Source organism: Dreissena polymorpha, chromosome 1 (assembly GCF_020536995.1).
Source record: "Dreissena polymorpha isolate Duluth1 chromosome 1, UMN_Dpol_1.0, whole genome shotgun sequence".
NCBI classification, from domain to species: Eukaryota; Metazoa; Mollusca; class Bivalvia; order Myida; family Dreissenidae; genus Dreissena; species Dreissena polymorpha.
The window spans coordinates 122,034,370-122,055,956 of record NC_068355.1 but is presented as its reverse complement, the minus strand read 5'-3'; the positions used below and the strand labels follow the sequence as shown (position 1 = coordinate 122,055,956).

General features: G+C 36.2%; 1 protein-coding gene across 8 annotated transcripts in view; it reads right to left on the bottom strand.

Annotated features, from left to right (window-relative positions):
- The window catches only part of LOC127847468 (phosphatidylinositol 4-phosphate 3-kinase C2 domain-containing subunit beta-like), a 95,262-nt gene that overhangs the window by 7,114 nt on the left and 66,561 nt on the right, over positions 1–21,587 (bottom strand). For 5 of the 8 annotated variants that reach the window (XM_052379390.1, XM_052379395.1, XM_052379421.1 and 2 more), the window contains 11 exons: positions 21,154–21,323; positions 20,022–20,178; positions 12,382–12,488; positions 11,939–12,064; positions 11,186–11,261; positions 8,965–9,101; positions 4,387–4,492; positions 3,963–4,050; positions 2,402–2,467; positions 1,432–1,532; positions 40–165 (listed from right to left, as the gene is read on the bottom strand). In XM_052379390.1, coding sequence (XP_052235350.1) covers positions 40–165; positions 1,432–1,532; positions 2,402–2,467; positions 3,963–4,050; positions 4,387–4,492; positions 8,965–9,101; positions 11,186–11,261; positions 11,939–12,064; positions 12,382–12,488; positions 20,022–20,178; positions 21,154–21,323 — 1,260 coding nt within the window. The other 3 variants (XM_052379431.1, XM_052379452.1, XM_052379442.1) reach the window with 3 other exon arrangements.

Here is a 21,587-nt window from a genome sequence, read left to right as displayed (position 1 = left end):
ACCAGTATGAGGTAAAATAAAAAATGTATCCATGGTTACCAGTTCATTGTACGTTGGATGGGTTGTGTCCTTGATAGACTTGGTCTTCCTCTTTGTCTGTTTCTCAGGGTCAGGCAGAAGATACGTCTTCACGTACGGGCTTGGTAACTCAGAAAGATTTGTGCCCTTCAAAGTAAATGAAGTGTCTCATGGGATTTCCAAAATTGCAGCAAAGTTCAAGTCACACAATGTTAGAATATTTTCAAGAGAAGAACTTCAAACTTAGGCTATACTATACCTCTTTCAGTAAGTAAATTAACACAAATACAGCTAAAAAACAACTTACTTAAAAAAAAACACTTGAACTTCTATACAAAATTTTATTACCTAAATGCTAAATACTAAGTGTTGTCAAAACATGAAAATTGTATGCTAAATATTGACAATAACAGACAGTTTGGAATTTTAAGAATCGAAACTCTTAGTTTGCACCTTGTTTTTGCATTGTCATCAATATTACACTAGAGGCCCCAAAAATTCATTATAAATCCAGGAACAAAATTCATTTTATCCAATACGGTCTTGGAATGTTGATGTCTTCACCCATTTACAACAGTACACGTCAATGAGAAAAAAAACACCAGCATAAAAGAAAAAGGTCTTAAAAGTTACTTACATGAAAAGTACCGTAATTACTGTAAGTTTTTGGACACTTAAAAATAATTATTTTTGTTCGTGTCCAAAAATTTAGATACAAAAATATTCAAACAATTACAGGTGTCCACAATCATTAAATACATTTAAATGTGAATTTGTTTAAAGAGAAAAAACAAGGGACAAAATTGTCACAAAACCAGGTTTTCAATTGGAAAAAAAAGTCTGATAAAGGGAGGCAAATCAAACCGAACTGATTGTTTAAAATTAACCCCCTTTGTTTAAAAATAATCTATTTTTAGTCGTGATGACATTGACCTTGGAGATATTGACGTAATTCTTTCGTGCAACACACCATCCAATAATTGTGAACAAATGCGCCAAATTATTTTAAAATCTCACAATGTATGACATATTTATGGCCCGGACAAGCTCATTTATGGCCATTTTTGACCTTTGAACTCAAAGTATGACCTTCACCTTGAAGATATAGACGTAATTCTTTCGCGCGACACACCGATGATGGTAAACAAATGTGCCCAATGATTTTAAAATCTCACAACGAACGACAAAGTTATGGCCCGGACAAGCTTGTTCCGCCTGCCCGCCAGCTCAAACGCCCGCCCGCCCGCCGACATTCGCCAATCTTATATCCAGATTTTTCCTTCAGAAAACCTGGTTAAAAATCCTTTTTTTATTTGCAAGTGCTTGGAAAAATATTTGTTTTTCTCTCTTTATTGAAGTTGAGCGTTTAAACCATCCAGCCCTTTTCAGGCCCCAAAGGCAGATCCATCATACCAGATCCTTGGCGTGGATCACCATGATCTGCAGGGATCCCTTCACATACTCTAGAGACAGCTTCACCTGACCCTGCCTGGACTGGTGGTGGAATGGGTTCTCTGAAGTGTAGGGAACAACTGTAGTGTCCTCAGTGCATTAATTAGTTTCTGCATAGCTTTGATAAGAGTTTTAAGTCCTTTGATTAGTTCCTTTAGTCCTTTGATGAGTATTTTAGTTCCTTTAATTAGTGCTTTAAGCTCTTTTTCAGTGCTTTTATTCCTATGATCAGTACTTTCAATCCTTAAATACACATTTTAGTCCTTTGATTAGTTCATTTGTGAAGTGCTTTAAGTCCTCTTAATGATCACAGTTAACAGTCCACATTAATAACTTTCAAATCTGAATATATATTTTTTTTAAATTTTGCATACAGTTTCTTATTGTTTAATGCTTACTGTTTTATGTTGTCCACATGAAATATTTTTGTGATTTGATTACGAAAAAAAAGTTGGAGTTAGTTCTTACTGAGACAGGAGTGGTCAAGAAATGGCTCACACTATATATAATTACTTGATTATAGTGCTTTTTTCAAATAATTACTTCCTTATGTTATAAAATCATTTGATAGAAGACGAAATTTAAGAAAGTTTTTGTAGAGCATAAATCTCAAAATATATATTTGACATTACATTTAAATTTTTATGTTGCTGTTTAAAAAGCATTAAACCAACTTAGATAACTTATACAAGTATAAGTTGCAGTGAACAGAGTGCAATTAAAATATGCAATACAATTTCTTAAGAATATGATGTGAAATATGATGTGATATACATAATGAAATGTGTGGTGAAATTTGAATGAGGTTTGTGAGGGTGTATTGAAACAAATGGAAAATATAATATTTGGATAACAGAATAGCTTTATAATGGTATTGGGACAATGAAAGATGGAGTCCTGGAGTTGGATATGGTCTTATAACATATTAAACCTGGTGAACTCAGCGAGTTGGATCCAGACCATTTTGGCGATAATTTGCCATGGCTACCCTTCCTCTCTAGCGTGATAGCAAACATGTATTTCATATGAGTCGTGTTCTGAGAAAACTGGGCATAATGCATAATGCACAGGCTAATCAGGGACGACACTTTCCGCTTGTATGACATTTTTCGTTAAAATGAAGTCTCTTCTTAGCAAAAATCCAATTTAGGCAGAAAAAGTCGTCCCTGATTAGCCTGTCAGACTGCACAGGCTTATCCGGGACGACACTTTACGCACATGCATTATGGCCAGTTTTCTGAGAACGCGATTCATATACATCTAACAGAAATATAGCATAACAAATCCCTAAAGTTGCAATCCAGATCTCAATAACCTTGGGAAAACCCCATCTAATGCACAGATACAAACAACCCTGACCCATTTTGTGTATTCAGTTAATTACAGTTGATATGGTATTTAATTTTAAAAAGATTATTAAAAACACAGCTTGACATCATGCTCTTACTAAGTGGGCTTTTCAGGGTGTTCAGCATCAAGATAAATGGTATGATGGGTTATCCCAGAGAGGGGTTTTCATCTCTTAAATACATTGTAGTACTGCCATACCTACTATTATGACGGAGGAGGGGGGGGGGACAGGAGGTTCAACTCTATATTTATTAGTTCAAGGCCTCCAAATATTTGAGAGGGCATCTCTATGAGCATAAGTTCTGAAACTCCAATTATAAGGGGCATCTCTATATGTATTGGTTCCAGACTCTATTAGTACAAGTTTCAACCCTCCTATTATGGGGTTAGGTCTCTATCTGTATTTCTCCTGGACCTTCAATAATGCAATTGTTTTTATTGGTATTCATATTTGTAAATGAATTGTGAACCCAGAGGTCCCAATTGTAGTTGGGTATTTTTTCTCAAAAAGGTCTGACAGAGGCCCCATGACTGTCATATAATGGCTGTCAGTAAACCTTGCCACAATGTTGACCAGGGTCATATAATGGCTGTCATTAACCTTGCCACAATGTTGACCAGGGTCATATAATGGCTGTTGGTAAACCTTGTCACAATTTTGACCAAGGTTATATAATGGCTGTTGGTAAACTGGTCACAATTTAGACCATGGTCATATAATGGCTGTCAGTAAACCTTTCACAATGTTCACCAGGGTCATATAATGGCTGTCAGCAAACCTTGGCACAGTTTTGACCAAGGCATGCTTTCTTAAGCAAAAGTGAAAAGCAGCACTAACTGCACAAACATCATTTACAGAAAAATCAGAGATTTGGGGACAATGAACCTTGAAATAGTTTCCAATCACCACACAACTAATGTGGAAGGTCTGGGATTTTACGTTGCAATAATCTATGGTCCAGTGACATAACAATAATTTAATTCAGAACATTTCTTTTTTTCTCATTACGTTTTTTTCCAGTTTAAAACTAGTAACTATTACAACACATCCAAACAACACATCAAATCTGTAATTCCGGGAAATGAATGCCATATTTATCACCTGTCACTATCACAAAGTGATGGCAAAGGGCAATGTTTACCTCTGAGTTTCGGCATGATGAGCCTCTCTCTTCGTGGCCCCTGCTCATCACGTAACAAGGGGTGAAAGAACGTGTAAACCACGTCACACTGAAAACAGTAGACTTTAAATGGCTATGCACAATATATTCACATTTTCATAAATAAATATGGAATAAAAAGATACAACTTGGATGTAAACCTAAACGAAGTAGACTTTCAGAAAAACTTAAACACTCCATGTAATTAGAGCTTTACAAAATTACAATATTTTTGTATTAAAGTCAAGAACTCTATCATTTACTAAAATCACAAACACAAAATCAGCTCCATATTTACAATTTAAAACAACAGTTGAATGTAAAATGTTGGTATCTGTAACAGGCAATGTTAAGCATGATACTGTAGCCTGAAGATCAACCATCGATACATCGTACCGGTACATACATGGGCTATTTCTGGTGAGGAGGCCATGAGTCCTTGTAAGAAGCGTTCTATCTCCGCCCGTCTGTTCTCCGCAACTGCCTTCACGTGACTACGCCCTAGGAGAACCCTGGGGAGTGGAAAACAGACAGGAAACAAGTGATTTGGTACAGTTTATACAAGGAAAGGACCTAATTTACCTTAAAAACAAAAGCATTAAAAAAGGTATTTTCAATACAAGTATTGTCTTTGTACTAAATGTACATGTGTTTTCCAACGCTTGCCATGTTTTAAAAGTCTAATGTTTTTAATATTATTTCTATAAATTTTCTCTATGATCTTTCTTCAATTATCAGTACCGAAAGAAAGAAATATTAAGTATGAAAATACACTAAAAAACAATATCTGAATTGATAAATCAGTGCAAAATATGGATATATGCATTAATACAATCACAAGTTTAATATTGCATGATTTTAAAATATGTGTATGTTCAATTTGTTCATGTAATATATGTAAAATCCCCATAAAAGTGATTTCATAGGCATTCAAAGCAGAGTTATAATGTTCATGGTTTTTAACCCAAGTCCCATGGGTTAATAACCCGAATAAGTAAGTCTGACTTGAAAAAAGTGGCCTCTTGTGGGGTAATGTGCTGAAAGTTAATGTCAAATGATACACTTCACAAGATACACAAAGACGGAATACTGACATGAGGGACAACAAGAAGCACATTATGCCTCGCTGGGCTAACAACCAACACAAAATGACATATGAAATAAATGAAAGATTAAATAGTTAGAGCACTTATTATGACCACATTAAAATTGTGCTGTAGGCACTAAGGTAAGAAGTAAAGCACGTCTTTTTCCAAAGAACAATGCCTAGAACTTAAAAAGTTTTCAAACTGATTACATATTTCAATATTACAAATAAGGAGATAGCAAGAAAGCATATACATTTTATTAACACATTGATCAGTAATCTGGAAGACAAGAAAAAGGGCCACCTAAGGCACTCACCTGAGACCCCAAGAAACTGTGCTCAGCAGAAAGTGTTCACATGGTTTTATAATTGAATTAAAGGAAGACTGCTCCAAAACCAGGCAGCCATATTGTTAAACAAACCACATGTTCAAACTCTAAACAAATACTAGTATACAATTTTGAAATGTTTTCGGCTATGTTCAAGATGGGCAACAAAACTTACTGATGTTCACATCAAAATTAAAAAAACTGCCCTGCCTCATGAAGATCACTCCTCACCCATCTAAGAAACTATCAAAACAAATGAAACAAAGTTTCATGAAAATTGCGGAATTTAATGTAACCTCTAGTGTGTTCACAAGTTTCTTTAATTTGACCCTGTGACCTAGTTTTTAGCCCAATATTACCCAGTTTTGGATTCATAAAAGGTATCATTCAGACAATTGTTCTCACCAGGTTATTAAGATAGAGCAATACATGTGGTATCAAGAGTGTTCACATGCATTTTCTTTAATTTGACCTAGTGACCTTGTTTGTTGATACCACAGGGCCCATAACTTAATTTTAATATTTGAGAATTCATGTGACCTGGGTTTAGATGCTGCACACCCATTACTTTTCCAATATTGATATACCAGCTCTATATTGTGCATACAAGAGATGTAAAGCATGAATTGTACATACCTCCTGCCTACATCATTTCATGCAATGTGATAATTGTATGTAGACTATTGATATACATCAATTCAACCAACATATTTTGAGCAGTTTATCTGTCATAGCAACTTAGTGAGAAAGGATAATATGACATATACAAAATTGTGTAAATATGTCAACTTCATAAAAGTTTCACTTCAGTGTGTCATCTTTTGCACATGATGACTAAACACAAAGTCATAAATATAAAACAGTAAATTTTGACAAATCCAATTTTAAAATAAGAATATAAAAATATAAACATGATATAAAAACCAATCAAGCTCGGCTGAATACAGAAATTGTGTACGTGAGTATGCACATGGCAATAATTAAACCATTAAATAAGATGCATACAAACTGTTTACCCCCATCTAAATCTATTTCTCTCTGTTGGAGCAGACTGCACCCTAACAGAAACACAAACATTTCTATCAACAAGAATTTCACCTTTGTAAAGTTACTTATACCATTAACAAATTAATGGGTTAAAAGTATATAAAACTGCATTTCAAAATAATCTAAACAAACTTAAGGGGATGCCACTAATAAAGGTCACTCTAAAACGTTGCCGTTTCAGGAGAAACACAAGTTATCAACCATGGTTAGTTGTTGTTTAATTCACACATGTCTAATATGTTATTTGCACACGGTGAACACTTGGTAATTCATTTACACTAAAATTAGCAAAATAGTTATAAAAAAATCACTTTAAAAAACAAGAGATGTGTTTGTCAGAAACACTATGTCCCCTTCTGCGCCGCTTTTTTTTTTTGACCTTTGACCTTGAAGGATGACCTTGAACTTGACCTTTCACCACTCAAAATGTGCGGCTCCATGAGATACACATGCATGCCAAATATCAAGTTGCTATCTTCAATATTGCAAAAGTATTCATAAAATTAGCGATTTTGGCCACATATATTTGACCTCTGACCTTGAAGGATGACCTTGACCATGACCTTTCACCACTCAAAATGTGCAGCTCCATGAGATACATATGCATGCCAAATATCAAGTTGCTATCTTCAATATTGCAAAAGTTATTGCAAATGTTAAAGTTGGCGCAAACCAACAGACCAACCAACCAACCAACAGACAGGGCAAAAACAATATGTCCCCCACTATAGTGGGTGGGGGACATAAAAACACCAACACTTTACAGCACAATTAAAAGTTACCAATATTTTACCAAATAATAAAAAAAACACCAACACTTTACAAAACAATAAAAAAAACTACTTTACAGCACAATAAAACACTCAAACACTTTACAGCTTCATAACTTAATTTAAACAAGACTATTGCCAAGCAATATATGTCCCCTACCAGCTCCACCATTGTCAGATTTATTTATTTTTATATTTGTTGCCATAGCAACCAGAATTTTTGACGTAGGAACAAAATGAAATGACGTGCATAATGTCCATATTGCCATCTATCCATGTTTCAAGTTTCATGAAAAAATATGAAGAACTTTTTAAGTTATCGCAGGATCCAGAAAAGTGTGACAGACAAACAGACTCACAGACGCACAGAGCGCAAACCATAAATCCCCTCCAGTGAAGCGGTAGGGGACAATAGAGCTCCAGAAGGCAATATTTACTTTAGTTTTAGAGAACATTGCAGATAATTATGAAATCTTGTTGTTTCTGTAACAAAAAGGATAAAATACATAATCAATATTAACAGTTTAAAAATAATGTAGGGTGTCAAATACAGTCCACTCTCGATTTTCTCGATATGTCGAAGTAAGCTCGATGTCCCAACTTTTTTCCTTCTTTATTTATATTAATAATTATCACATAGCTCTATTATCTTTATGTCGAATAATTCGATATCTCGATATAAAAAGTTGTCCAGAGTCCCGATTCGACATGTATTTACTGGGGTTTATCTCGAATAACTTTCCCAGTGTCGGCAAAGGTGAGAAATTTTTTCTTTGATACTTCACAGTCCCGCTTCGCCAGGCTGCTTCTGATACTGTGCAGTAGATAATTGATCTGTTAAGTGCAACAATGACCACTAGTGTGTGTCGTTAACCATTAACACTCGAGTAAGGCCTGTCACTTTAACTGTCACTTTAACTGCAATTAACTGCAATTAATACACAGCCTGCCGAAAGGCAGAAAAACGAATTGTTTTTACAAACAACATTCCAAAATGCATTGAGTTATATTTTTGCGTATATAAACCGTCGCAAATTTACAGAATGCTGTTCTATCTTTGAACTCCAACAGTCATTATCATGGCTAACTTTAAAGATAATTATGAGTTGTTGGTCGAGCAATCCAGAGAAGGATAAGACTCAGAATGGCTTTTCATTTTTATTTTATCCTGTACTAATAATTGATTGAACTTGGCATTTCAAACTACAAAATGTACAGTTCAGTATTCCGGAACGTGATTTACGCATGTTCAGATGGAAAACCCTTGTCTTGATTGAACGTCAATTGCATCATAACTTTAAATAGCAACATACCGGATGTTTACTCGACAGTTTAGAAAGATGATAGCCGCATGTGTTCATGCAATTCCGTAACACTTAAAACTTCATTTTAAGCATTTAAATGGCAAAATTAATCGTGCCTAGTAAAAACGCATGTTTATCAGGTCATAGATAGGGTAGTAGAGAGTATTTTGCCACACTGTGACGGCTTTAGTAGACCACATAACAGGTATATAGATGTTAAAAACAAGGTAAATGTTCATCTAATTTTTTCTTAATCGGATATCTCGAACTCTCTTTATCTCGATTTTTTTCCTTGTTCCAGCCGACTTCGAGATAACGAGAGCAGACTGTACTTCCAAATTATATAGCCTGAGAAGGTTTTCTGAATTTTAGAAATCGTTTTTTCCCTTAGGGTTTTGTGAACATGTGCCTAACGTATCATGCTTCCCAATGTCCAAGTAGACTTACCTCCCCTGAAGAGGGGGCCAATTAATCAGCGGGAACATTGCAGCCATTTTGTTCCTGAACTCAACAAACTCGGAGTAGATACGGAAAATAAAAGTGGGAAATTTCTGGTTCTCCCTTTCGACTTGTAATGAGTAGATCTGAAGTAAAATAAATACATTTTAAAGTTCAGATATTTAAAACAATACACAGGACCAGTCTGGCTATAATTCTTAACTTTTATTGTATAGATCTAAAATAAAATACATACATACTTCTTAAAGTTAAAATATGTGGCTGTTGTATCCTCCTTTTTTTCATTCCATCACCTTCATTATCAAGTATCAAATAAATCTTTCACCACTTTATTTTTTGCTAGTGATTGGCTTAGTACTATGAAGGTTGTAAACCACTGACTTTTAACAATATGACATAACAACAGTTTAACATTAAAACACATTTCAACACTGAAATTTGATTAATATTTTATTCAGAAAGAGGGCCTGAAAGGCGCAAAGATGTTCACCTGACATACAAAGGAACTGACCTGTTTTGTGCTGCCCAAGATATCAAGAGAACAAATGTTCTGACCAAGTTTCATAAAGATTGAACTATAAATGCGACTTCTAGAGCGTTATCAAGTTTTTACGAAAGCCATAAAAAGATAACTTCCCTGCCCCTGGCAGCCATGTTTATCAACAGACCTGAACCAGGGATGGAAACTAAAGTTTTACAATTGGTTGCCCACACGGGCAACCATCTTTAGTATTTTGGTTGCCCAGCTAAAGACTAACGAGCCCACAGTGATTTTTTGTTTGCTTTTATTAGTTACAGCCTGTGCCATTTGTATTGGGAAAATTAGCACGATAAACCATGAAATTGGGAAAAATATCGCGATAAATCATGAAATTGGGAAAAATTAAACATTATAAATATGATTAAAAGAAACACACTTGTTTTTAAGTGCATGTTCAGGGGGTTTTCTAGCCATTTTGGGAAAAGGAGTATGGTCAAATAGGGATTTTTTAATCGATAAAAGTGGCAAATTTTGGAATTATTTATCAGCAAAAAGGACTAAACAAAAGTTATATATTTTGTAGGATGTCATAAGAGACTTCTGTCTTTAAAAAAAAACTGTTGAAATTTGGCTTTTTTGAGGGGAAATTTTGGTCAGATTTTGGGGAAAAAATGTTGATTTTTGTGATTGGGAAGCAGCCAAATTTCGGCTTTAATTTTGAGTAAAAAAAAATCACTGGCCCAGAACGATGTACATGTAGGGTCTTGTGTATATACCCGGTAAGAATTTCTATAAATAAAATAAAAAATAAGTTAACAACAACATTGCTTAACTGACAAACTTTCTGTGTATTATGTCATAATATAAGTCTGAGTTAAATCATTTCATTGGCTTTGATAAATGAATTTTATTAAACTAATTATTAACTCACAGTCGCCCATTTCATTAAATGTTTAAATGCATTTAGTCCAAATAATTATACGTAATCTGTCGACGTTAATCAACCTCACATTTATAGGAGTAAAATGCACTGAATTGTTTCAAGCTTAAAAAGCAAGTTGCCCAGCCGGACTACTAACTTTTGAATTTGAGTTGCCCAGGCCAAAATGTACTGGCCCTGGGCTCACGGGCAACCACTAGTTTCCATCCCTGGGAACCATTTGCGAACTCATCCCAGATATCAATAAAACAAAGGCTCTGACCATGTTTTATGAAGATTGGACAAAAAATCTTACTTTTAGAGTATTTACAAGTTTTTACTATGGCCATTTAAGGAAAAATGCCCCGTCCCCTGGCAGCCATGTTTTTCAACCAACCGCAACCATTTTCGTACTCGTCAAAGATATCATTGGCACAAATCTTCTGACCAAATTTCATGAAGATCGGAAATAAATGTAGCCTATAGAGTGTTAACAAGGAAAACGTTGATGCCGCACAAATGCACGACAGATGATGGACAAAAAGAAGTCACAAAAGCTCACCATGAGAACATTGTGCGCAGCTGAGCTAACAACAACATGTGTAAAACAAAAAGCACCACACAAGTGTATAAATTGGTCAGAACAAATGTTGTTAGCTTTTAATCAATGCAGGAACCCTAATCAGGCTTAATGTATTTTACAGACAGCCAACTGAACAATAGTAATTGTAAAAGATCTTTTAACAGATTTTAAAACCTTCATAACCATGTCCTTTACAAATGTTACATCTTTTGAACACGCAGCTTACATAATGTTTCTCTGGTTGGTATCGTTTCTGGATTCCAAACACTTCAACAGATCTGATTCTGCCGTCTACCTGCTGACTTTAAAGCAATAAAAGACAACACAACTTTAGGCAACTTTAAAAATAGAAGACAAACATTAACTGTGGTAACAAATTAATTCTTTTACACTGTAAACAAAGTCTTTGTACTATTTTTGCACCAAAAAATACATACGCAACAATTGCGCCACATAAGAAAACTTAAAGCATTACAAGCGAATGCAATTATACATTCTGATGCTGTTTTCTATATGAATGTGCAATAACAGACAACCAAGTTGAATACTACAGGCTCAAAAGAAAATTGTCTATTATCCATTAGGCACATGCAGTAACTCAGTTGTAAAAATTTGGTCTCAAGATGCACATGCAGTAACTCAGCTGTAAATTTAAGACCATGATGGTAAATCAATTGTAACTGTGGTCCAAAGAAAACTCAGCTGTATATTTACACCCTAAAGCAAATGTAAATCACTTGCATACTTTTGGCCAAAAAGGAACTCACTTTTATACCTTTTGCCCAAAAGATAGGTAGCCAGTATAATATTGGCCAAAAAGGTAACCCACTTGTATATTTCCAAAAAGGAAATTCACATGCATACTTTTGGTTGAAATGGTACAAACCTGTATACTTTTTCCCCAAGGGATAACTCAAATGTATACTTTGGGCCCAAAAGGTAACTCACAAGTATACTTTTGACCCAAAAGGTAACTCACTTGTATACTTTTGGCACAAAAGAGAGCAGTGCCCCCTCACTGTGGCTAGAAAACTTCATCTGGGCCAGGTTGTGGATGAAGAAGTTCAGTTGTGTTGACTTGGAACTCAAACTCTCCTGGATCATCCTGCAATTCATAAGTTTACCAACCATCTGTTAATATTTCAGTGATAAAAAATGGACCATTGTTAAAATAAAAGTCCAGTGAGCCATACTTAATGCTTAATGAAAATTGCCAAAGCATAATTACAAATTACATATGAACATTGCTTAATGTCTACTCACATAAAATATAAATGAATGATATTTTTGTGGTGCCTTTATACAGCATATATAACAGGTGAATTATAACAAGTTAACGTTTCTTGCTTAGGACAGAAACTTTGAAGTTTTAAACTTGAATAATGAGAATGCTGGTCCAGCTGTCACACTAGTTGACCGTACCTGGTAAACATGGACTGTGCCTGGGTGTCTGTGCATCCAGGCAACAGGGCCTGCTGGATGAACTGGACTCCTTTCTCTGTGATCCCTGGAATGCCTGACCGCAACATCTACAAGGGGAGACATAGAGACATACATTTGAATAGAGCTCGCCAAAATTGACCTGACACTGATCTTTATGTATGAATACACTCAAGTACTATTACTGTGAATACATTAAATAAAGAAATAGTATTGTGATTCTTTAAAATCAAGATTGCATTTTATACACAGTTTTTTTTATAACTGAGAAATGATTTCAGAAAAATGACAAGAGATGTTAATAATGCTTAACTCAGTATTGGGGGTTTATAATTTTTTGTTAAACCAGATCTAGCATGTATGGTGATTAATACTGCCACATACTGCTTTGACACATATGAACAGTTTTGACACAAATATATAAATTTGACCCAATTTTGGCATATATGTAAAGGAAATTTTGGCATATATGTAAAGGATTGACACAAAAGTGTAGGTTTGACACAAATATATAAGTTTGACACAACTGTTTATACTGTGCATATTTATATAATTTTGACACAAATGTACATGTTTGACACAAATGTATATGTTTGACACAGATGTATAAGCATGACATATGTTTGACACAGATTTATAAGCATGCCATATGTTTGACACAGATGTATAAGCATGACATATGTTTGACACAGATGTATAGGCATGAAATTGGTTTGACACAGATGTATAAGCATGAAATAGGTTTGACACAGATTTCCAGGCATTACATCAGGAGCTGTATTCTGACATTATGTGCAAAGGTATGAATTTGATCATCTTGTGGTTATTGCACACAAGACCACCTCATACAATCAACATTTGAGCAAAGTTATTTAAAAATTCTTCCATGAATTTCCAAATGAAGTAAAATTTAGCATAAGAAACATCTTTAATATCCTCTTATCCTATAAGGACGCAAGTTGACCATTTTTAATTTTATTCCTCGAAATTATCACACGCTTGACCCAATTATGTAGATGAACTGAAAACAGTTTGAATAAAATCTGCTTACAAATGGGCTTCTCTGGAGATGCCACAACAACTTACCAGTGAGAACAAGTTGATGATCAGATTGGCATTCTTCCTGAGGTTGCTACAATAACTTACCAGTGAGAATAGGTTGATGAATAGATTGGCATTCTTCCTGAGGTTGCTACAATAACTTACCAGTGAGAACAGGTTGATGAATAGATTGGCATTCTTCCTGAGGTTGCTACAATAACTTACCAGTGAGAACAGGTTGATGAACAGATTGGCCTTCTTCCTGAGGTTGTCACAATAACTTACCAGTGAGAACAGGTTGATGATCAGATTGGCATTCTTCCTGAGATTGCTACAATAACTTACCAGTGAGAACAGGTTGATGATCAGATTGGCATTCTTCCTGAGGTTGCTACAATAACTTACCAGTGAAAACAGGTTGATGAATAGATTGGCATTCTTCCTGAGGTTGCTACAATAACTTACCAGTGAGAACAGGTTGATGAACAGATTGGCCTTCTTCCTGAGGTTGTCACAATAACTTACCAGTGAGAACAGGTTGATGATCAGATTGGCATTCTTCCTGAGGTTGCTACAATAACTTACCAGTGAAAACAGGTTGATGATCAGATTGGCATTCTTCCTGAGGTTGTCACAATAACTTACCAGTGAAAACAGGTTGATGATCAGATTGGCATTCTTCCTGAGATTGCTACAATAACTTACCAGTGAGAACAGGTTGATGATCAGATTGACATTCTTCCTGAGGTTGCTACAAAAGCTTACCAGTGAGAACAGGTTGATGATCAGATTTACATTCATCCTCAGGTTGCTACAATAACTTACCAGTGAGAACAGGTTGATGATCAGATTGACATTCTTCCTGAGGTTGTCACAATAACTTACCAGTGAAAACAGGTTGATGATCAGATTGACATTCTTCCTGAGGTTGCTACAATAACTTACCAGTGAAAACAAGTTGATGATCAGATTGACATTCTTCCTGAGGTTGTCACAATAACTTACCAGTGAAAACAGGTTGATGATCAGATTGGCATTCTTCCTGAGATTGCTACAATAACTTACCAGTGAAAATAGGTTGATGAACAGATTGACATTCTTCCTGAGGTTGCTACAATAACTTACCAGTGAAAATAGGTTGATGAACAGATTGACATTCTTCCTGAGGTTGCTACAATAACTTACCAGTGAGAACAGGTTGATGATCAGATTGGCATTCTTCCTGAGGTTTCCACAATAACTTACCAGTTATAACAGGTTGATGAACAGATTTTCATTCTTCCTGAGGTTGCCACAATAACTTACCAGTGAAAACAGGTTGATGATCAGATTGACATTCTTCCTGAGGTTGCTACAAAAGCTTACCAGTGAGAACAGGTTGATGATCAGATTTACATTCTTCCTCAGGTTGCTACAATAACTTACCAGTGAAAACAGGTTGATGATCAGATTGACATTTTTCCTCAGGTTGCTACAATAACTTACCAGTGAGAACAGGTTGATGAACAGATTTTCATTCTTCCTGAGATTGCTACAATAACTTACCAGTGAAAACAGGTTGATGATCAGATTGACATTCTTCCTGAGGTTGTCACAACAACTTACCAGTGAGAACAGGTTGATGAACAGATTGACATTCTTCCTGAGGTTGCTACAATAACTTACCAGTGAAAATAGGTTGATGAACAGATTGACATTCTTCCTGAGGTTGCTACAAAAGCTTACCAGTGAGAACAGGTTGATGATCAGATTGACATTCTTCCTGAGGTTGCCACAATAACTTACCAGTTATAACAGGTTGATGAACAGATTGGAATTCTTCCTGAGGTTGCCACAATAACTTACCAGTTATAACAGGTTGATGAACAGATTGGCATTCTTCCTGAGATTGCTACAATAACTTACCAGTTATAACAGGTTGATGAACAGATTGACATTCTTCCTGAGGTTGCTACAACAACTTACCAGTGAAAACAGGTTGGTGAACAGATTGGAATTCTTCCTGAGGTTGTCACAACAACTTACCAGTGAAAACAGGTTGATGAACAGAGTGACATTCTTCCTGAGGTTGCCACAATAACTTACCAGTGAAAATAGGTTGATGAACAGATTGGAATTCTTCCTGAGGTTGTCACAACAACTTACCAATGAGAACAGGTTGATGAACAGAGTGACATTCTTCCTGAGGTTGCTACAATAACTTACCAGTGAAAACAGGTTGATGAACAGATTGGAATTCTTCCTGAGGTTGCCACAATAACTTACCAGTGAGAACAGGTTGATGAACAGAGTGACATTCTTCCTGAGGTTGCTACAATAACTTACCAGTGAAAATAGGTTGATGAACAGATTGACATTCTTCCTGAGGTTGCTACAAACGCTTACCAGTGAGAACAGGTTGATGATCAGATTGACATTCTTCCTGAGGTTGTCACAATAACTTACCAGTGAAAACAGGTTGATGAACAGATTGACATTCTTCCTGAGGTTGCTACAATAACTTACCAGTGAAAACAGGTTGATGATCAGATTGGCATTCTTCCTGAGGTCGCCACAATAACTTACCAGTGAAAATAGGTTGATGAACAGATTGACATTCTTCCTGAGGTTGTCACAACAACTTACCAATGAAAACAGGTTGATGAACCGATTGGCATTCTTCCTGAGGTTGCTACAATAACTTACCAGTGAGAACAGATTGATGAACAGATTGACATTCTTCCTGAGGTTGTCACAATAACTTACCAGTGAAAACAGGTTGATGATCAGATTGGCATTCTTCCTGAGATTGCTACAAAAGCTTACCAGTGAGAACAGGTTGATGATCAGATTGACATTCTTCCTGAGAATGCAACAACTTAAAAGTTATAACAGGTTGATGAACAGATTGGAATTCTGGCTTAGGTTGCCACAATAACTTACCAGTGAAAACAGGTTGATGAACAGATTGACATTCTTCCTGAGGTTGCCACAATAACTTACCAGTGAGAACAGGTTGAGTAACAGATTGGAATTCTTCCTGAGGATGTCACAACAACTTACCAGTAAGAACAGGTTGAGTAACAGATTGGAATTCTTCCTGAGGATGTCACAACAACTTACCAGTGAGAACAGGTTGATGAACAGATTGGCCTTCTTCCTGAGGTTGTCACAACAACTTACCAGTGAGAACAGGTTGATGATCAGATTTACATTCTTCCTGAGAATGCAACAACTTACCAGTTATAACAGGTTGATGAATAGATTGGCCTTCTTCCTGAGGTTGTCACAACAACTTACCAGTGAGAACAGGTTGATGATCAGATTTACATTCTTCCTGAGGTTGCTACAATAACTTACCAGTGAAAACAGGTTGATGATCAGATTGGCATTCTTCCTGAGGTTGCTACAAAAGCTTACCAGTGAAAACAGGTTGATGAACAGATTGACATTCTTCCTGAGGTTATCACAACAACTTACCAGTGAGAACAGGTTGATGAATAGATTAACATTTTTCCTGAGTTTGTCACAACAACTTACCAGTGAGAACAGGTTGATGATCAGATTGACATTCTTCCTGAGAATGCAACAACTTACCAGTTATAACAGGTTGATGATCAGATTGACATTCTTCCCGAGGTCGCCACAATAACTTACCAGTTATAACAGGTTGATGAACAGATTTGCATTCTTTCTGAGGTTGCTACAATAACTTACCAGTGAAAACAGGTTGATGATCAGATTGACATTTTCCTGAGAATGCAACAACAATTTACCAGTGAGAACAGGTTGATTATCAAATTGGCATTCTTCCTGAGGTTTCTACAATAACTTACCAGTGAGAACAGGTTGATGAACAGATTGGAATTCTTCCTCAGGTTGCCACAACAACTTACCAGTGAAAACAGGTTGATGAACCGATTGGAATTCTTCCTGAGGTTGCCACAATAACTTACCAGTGAAAACAGGTTGATGAACAGAGTGACATTCTTCCTGAGGTTGCCACAATAACTTACCAGTGAAAACAGGTTGATGAACAGATTGACATTCTTCCTGAGGTTGCCACAATAACTTACCAGTAAGAACAGGTTGAGTAACAGATTGGAATTCTTCCTGCGGTTGCCGCAATACATTACCAGTGAAAACAGGTTGATTAACAGATTGGAATTCTTCCTGCGGTTGCCACAATAACTTACCAGTGAGAACAGGTTGAATAACAGATTGACATTCTTCCTCAGGTTGCCAAAATAACTTACCAATGAAAACAGATTGATGAACAGATTGGAATTCTTCCTGAGGTTTCCACAATAACTTACCAGTGAAAACAGGTTGATGAACAGATTTTCATTCTTCCTGAGGTTGCCTCAATAACTTACCAGTGAAAACAGGTTGATGTACAGATTGGAATTCTTCGTGAGGTTGCCACAATAACTTACCAGTAAGAACAGGTTGATGAACAGATTGGAATTCTTCCTGAGGTTGCTACAATAACTTACCAGTGAAAACAGGTTGATGATCAGATTGGAATTCTTCCTGAGGTTGCCACAATAACTTACCAGTGAAAACAGGTTGATGAACAGAGTGACATTCTTCCTGAGGTTGCCACAATAACTTACCAGTGAAAATAGGTTGATGAACAGATTGGAATTCTTCCTGAGGTTGTCACAACAACTTACCAATGAGAACAGGTTGATGAACAGAGTGACATTCTTCTTCAGGTTGCCACAATAACTTACCAGTGAAAAGAGGTTGATGAACAGAGTGACATTCTTCCTGAGGTTGCCACAATAACTTACCAGTGAAAATAGGTTGATGAACAGATTGGAATTCTTCCTGAGGTTGTCACAATAACTTACCAGTGAAAACAGGTTGATGAACAGAGTGACATTCTTCCTGAGGTTGCCACAATAACTTACCAGTGAAAATAGGTTGATGAACAGATTGGAATTCTTCCTGAGGTTGTCACAACAACTTACCAATGAGAACAGGTTGATGAACAGAGTGACATTCTTCTTCAGGTTGCCACAATAACTTACCAGTGAAAAGAGGTTGATGAACCGATTGACATTCTTCCTGAGGTTGCCACAATAACTTACAGTGAAAACAGGTTGATGAAAAGATTGGCATTCTTCCTGAGGTTGCCACAATACTAGTAACTTACCAGTGAAAACAGGTTGATGAACAGATTGGAATTCTTCCTGAGGTTGCCACAATAACTTACCAGTGAAAACAGGTTGATGAATAGATGGAATTCTTCCCGAGGTCGCCACAATAACTTACCAGTGAAAACAGGTTGATGATCAGATTGACATTCTTCCTGAGGTTGTCACAATAACTTACCAGTGAAAACAGGTTGATGAACAGATTGACATTCTTCCTGAGGTTGCTACAATAACTTACCAGTGAAAACAGGTTGATGATCAGATTGGCATTCTTCCTGAGGTCGCCACAATAACTTACCAGTGAAAACAGGTTGATGAACAGATTGACATTCTTCCTGAGGTTGCCACAATAACTTACCAGTGAAAACAGGTTGATGAACAGATTGGAATTCTTCCTGAGGTTGCCACAATAACTTACCAGTAAGAACAGGTTGATGAACAGATTGACATTCTTCTTCAGGTTGCCACAATAACTTACCAGTGAAAAGAGGTTGATGAACCGATTGACATTCTTCCTGAGGTTGCCACAATAACTTACAGTGAAAACAGGTTGATGAAAAGATTGGCATTCTTCCTGAGGTTGCCACAATACTAGTAACTTACCAGTGAAAACAGGTTGATGAACAGATTGGAATTCTTCCTGAGGTTGCCACAATAACTTACCAGTGAAAACAGGTTGATGAATAGATTGAATTCTTCCCGAGGTCGCCACAATAACTTACCAGTGAAAACAGGTTGATGAACAGATTTGCATTCTTCCTGAGGTTGCCACAATAACTTACCAGTGAAAACAGGTTGATGAACATATTGGCATTCTTCATGGGGTTGCCACAATAACTTACCAGTGAGAACAGGTTGGTGAACAGATTGGAATTCTTCCTGAGGTTGCCACAATAACTTACCAGTGAAAACAGGTTGATGAACAGATTGAATTTCTTCCTCAGGTTGCCACAATAACTTACCAGTGAAAACAGGTTGATGAACAGATTGGAATTCTTCCTGAGGTCGCCACAATAACTTACCAGTGAAAACAGGTTGATGATCAGATTCGAATTCTTCCTGAGGTTGCTACAATAACTTACCAGTGAAAACAGGTTGATGAACAGATTGGAATTCTTCCTGAGGTCGCCACAATAACTTACCAGTGAAAACAGGTTGATGATCAGATTCGAATTCTTCCTGAGGTTGCCACAATAACTTACCAGTGAAAACAGGTTGATGAACAGATTGAATTTCTTCCTCAGGATGCCACAATACTTACCAGTAAAACAGAATGATGAACAGATTTTCATTCTTCCTGAGGTTGCCACAATAACTTACCAGTGAGAACAGGTTGATGATCAGATTGGCATTCTTCCTGAGGTTGCTACAATAACTTACCAGTGAGAACAGGTTGATGATCAGATTGGCATTCTTCCTGAGGTTGCCACAATAACTTACCAGTGAAAACAAGTTGATGAACAGATTGGCATTCTTCCTGAGGATGTTAAACGCCTGAACGCACATGTCAATGAAATGCTGGAACCTGTCACTCTGTCGATCACCATCATTGATGACATAGGCCATGTCTGATGTGAGGACAAACTTGACACGATCTCTGAAAATGTAGACATATTAATGAAACAATCCATGAAAGTGAACTTCACTCAAAGTACAAGGCTTTCACGAAAAGCATGTTTTCAAGAAATGTTTTGATGTGTGGAAAAAAAATGTGTTTCCGTTTCAAAAATCATTGTTCCAACAAAAAAATAAAAATAAACATGTTGATACTTTCTAAATAACTACTGTAATTACTTTAAAAATTTTAAACACCGCTGTTTTAGCCGTTTTTTGTGATTCTAAATTTTCATTTTTTCTGTTATACATGACTCTAAATTTTCCGCCTTTTTTTACAATGCAGTTTAACAAGAATTCTGCCCCAATGCGGTTATATGGTGACACCTCGAGCATTCGTTTTCAAAACCTGATTAAGGTCATAAAACCTGGCAGAAAAATGCCCTAAGGCAACGGGCCATTTTATCATCTTAATTGGGAAAAATAACTATGTATACTGATATAGACAAAAGTTTCACCACACAGCCCAAATGTATGTAAATGTTATTTATACTATAAAGCATAGAGTTTCACAAGCACATGCTACATATATTCATTGAAACATTCGTTCATCAAAATCTTAAGAGGGTCTCTAAACTTTCAAAAAGTTGTATGTTTTTCTCTAAATGTTTGGACATCTGCATTTTTTAAATATTGTTTGTATCTTAATTTTTAGACATGTCAAAATTAATTCTTTTTATATGTCCAAGTTATTATGGTAAGTATCAAAACTCAATCACCATTTTGTATATTCTTTACAATTACACACCAAATTTTGTACAAAAAAATTATTCTTTCAATGTTCATAATTATTTTAGGCATTGATATTGACCCTACCATATCTAGTCCCCAATGCAATCCCAAGACATGCCCAGTGAACCACAGCCTGTCATACCCAATTCTAATAACCAGAATCTTCAACTTTGTTAAAAACCTGGTTAACAAAACAGCAAAAATACGTAGGAGAATAGTCGTCAACCTCTTGATATTTCCAAACATCTGTGCATCTCCCAGTATCTTGTTGAAGTCAATATGGAACAAGTGGCCTGTCTCCTTCAACATGATGTTGTCATTGTGTCTGTCACACACTCCCAGAACGTAGGTTGCCACACAGTAACCAGCACAGGAACATGTGAAATTCTCAACAGCCTGAATGTAAAAATGGAGGAAATTTTGCTTGCTTAGTTGCTAACAATGTTGGACAAGGTTAGTGATAAAAAAGAGATGTGTTTGTCAGAAACACAATGCCCCCTATTGCGCCGCTTTGTAGCCATATATTTGACCTTTGACCTTGAAGGATGACCTTGACCTTTCACCACTCAAAATGTTCAGCTCCAGGAGATACACATGCATGCCAAATATCAAGTTGCTATCTTCAATATTTAAAAAGTTATGGCCAATGTTAAAGTTTTT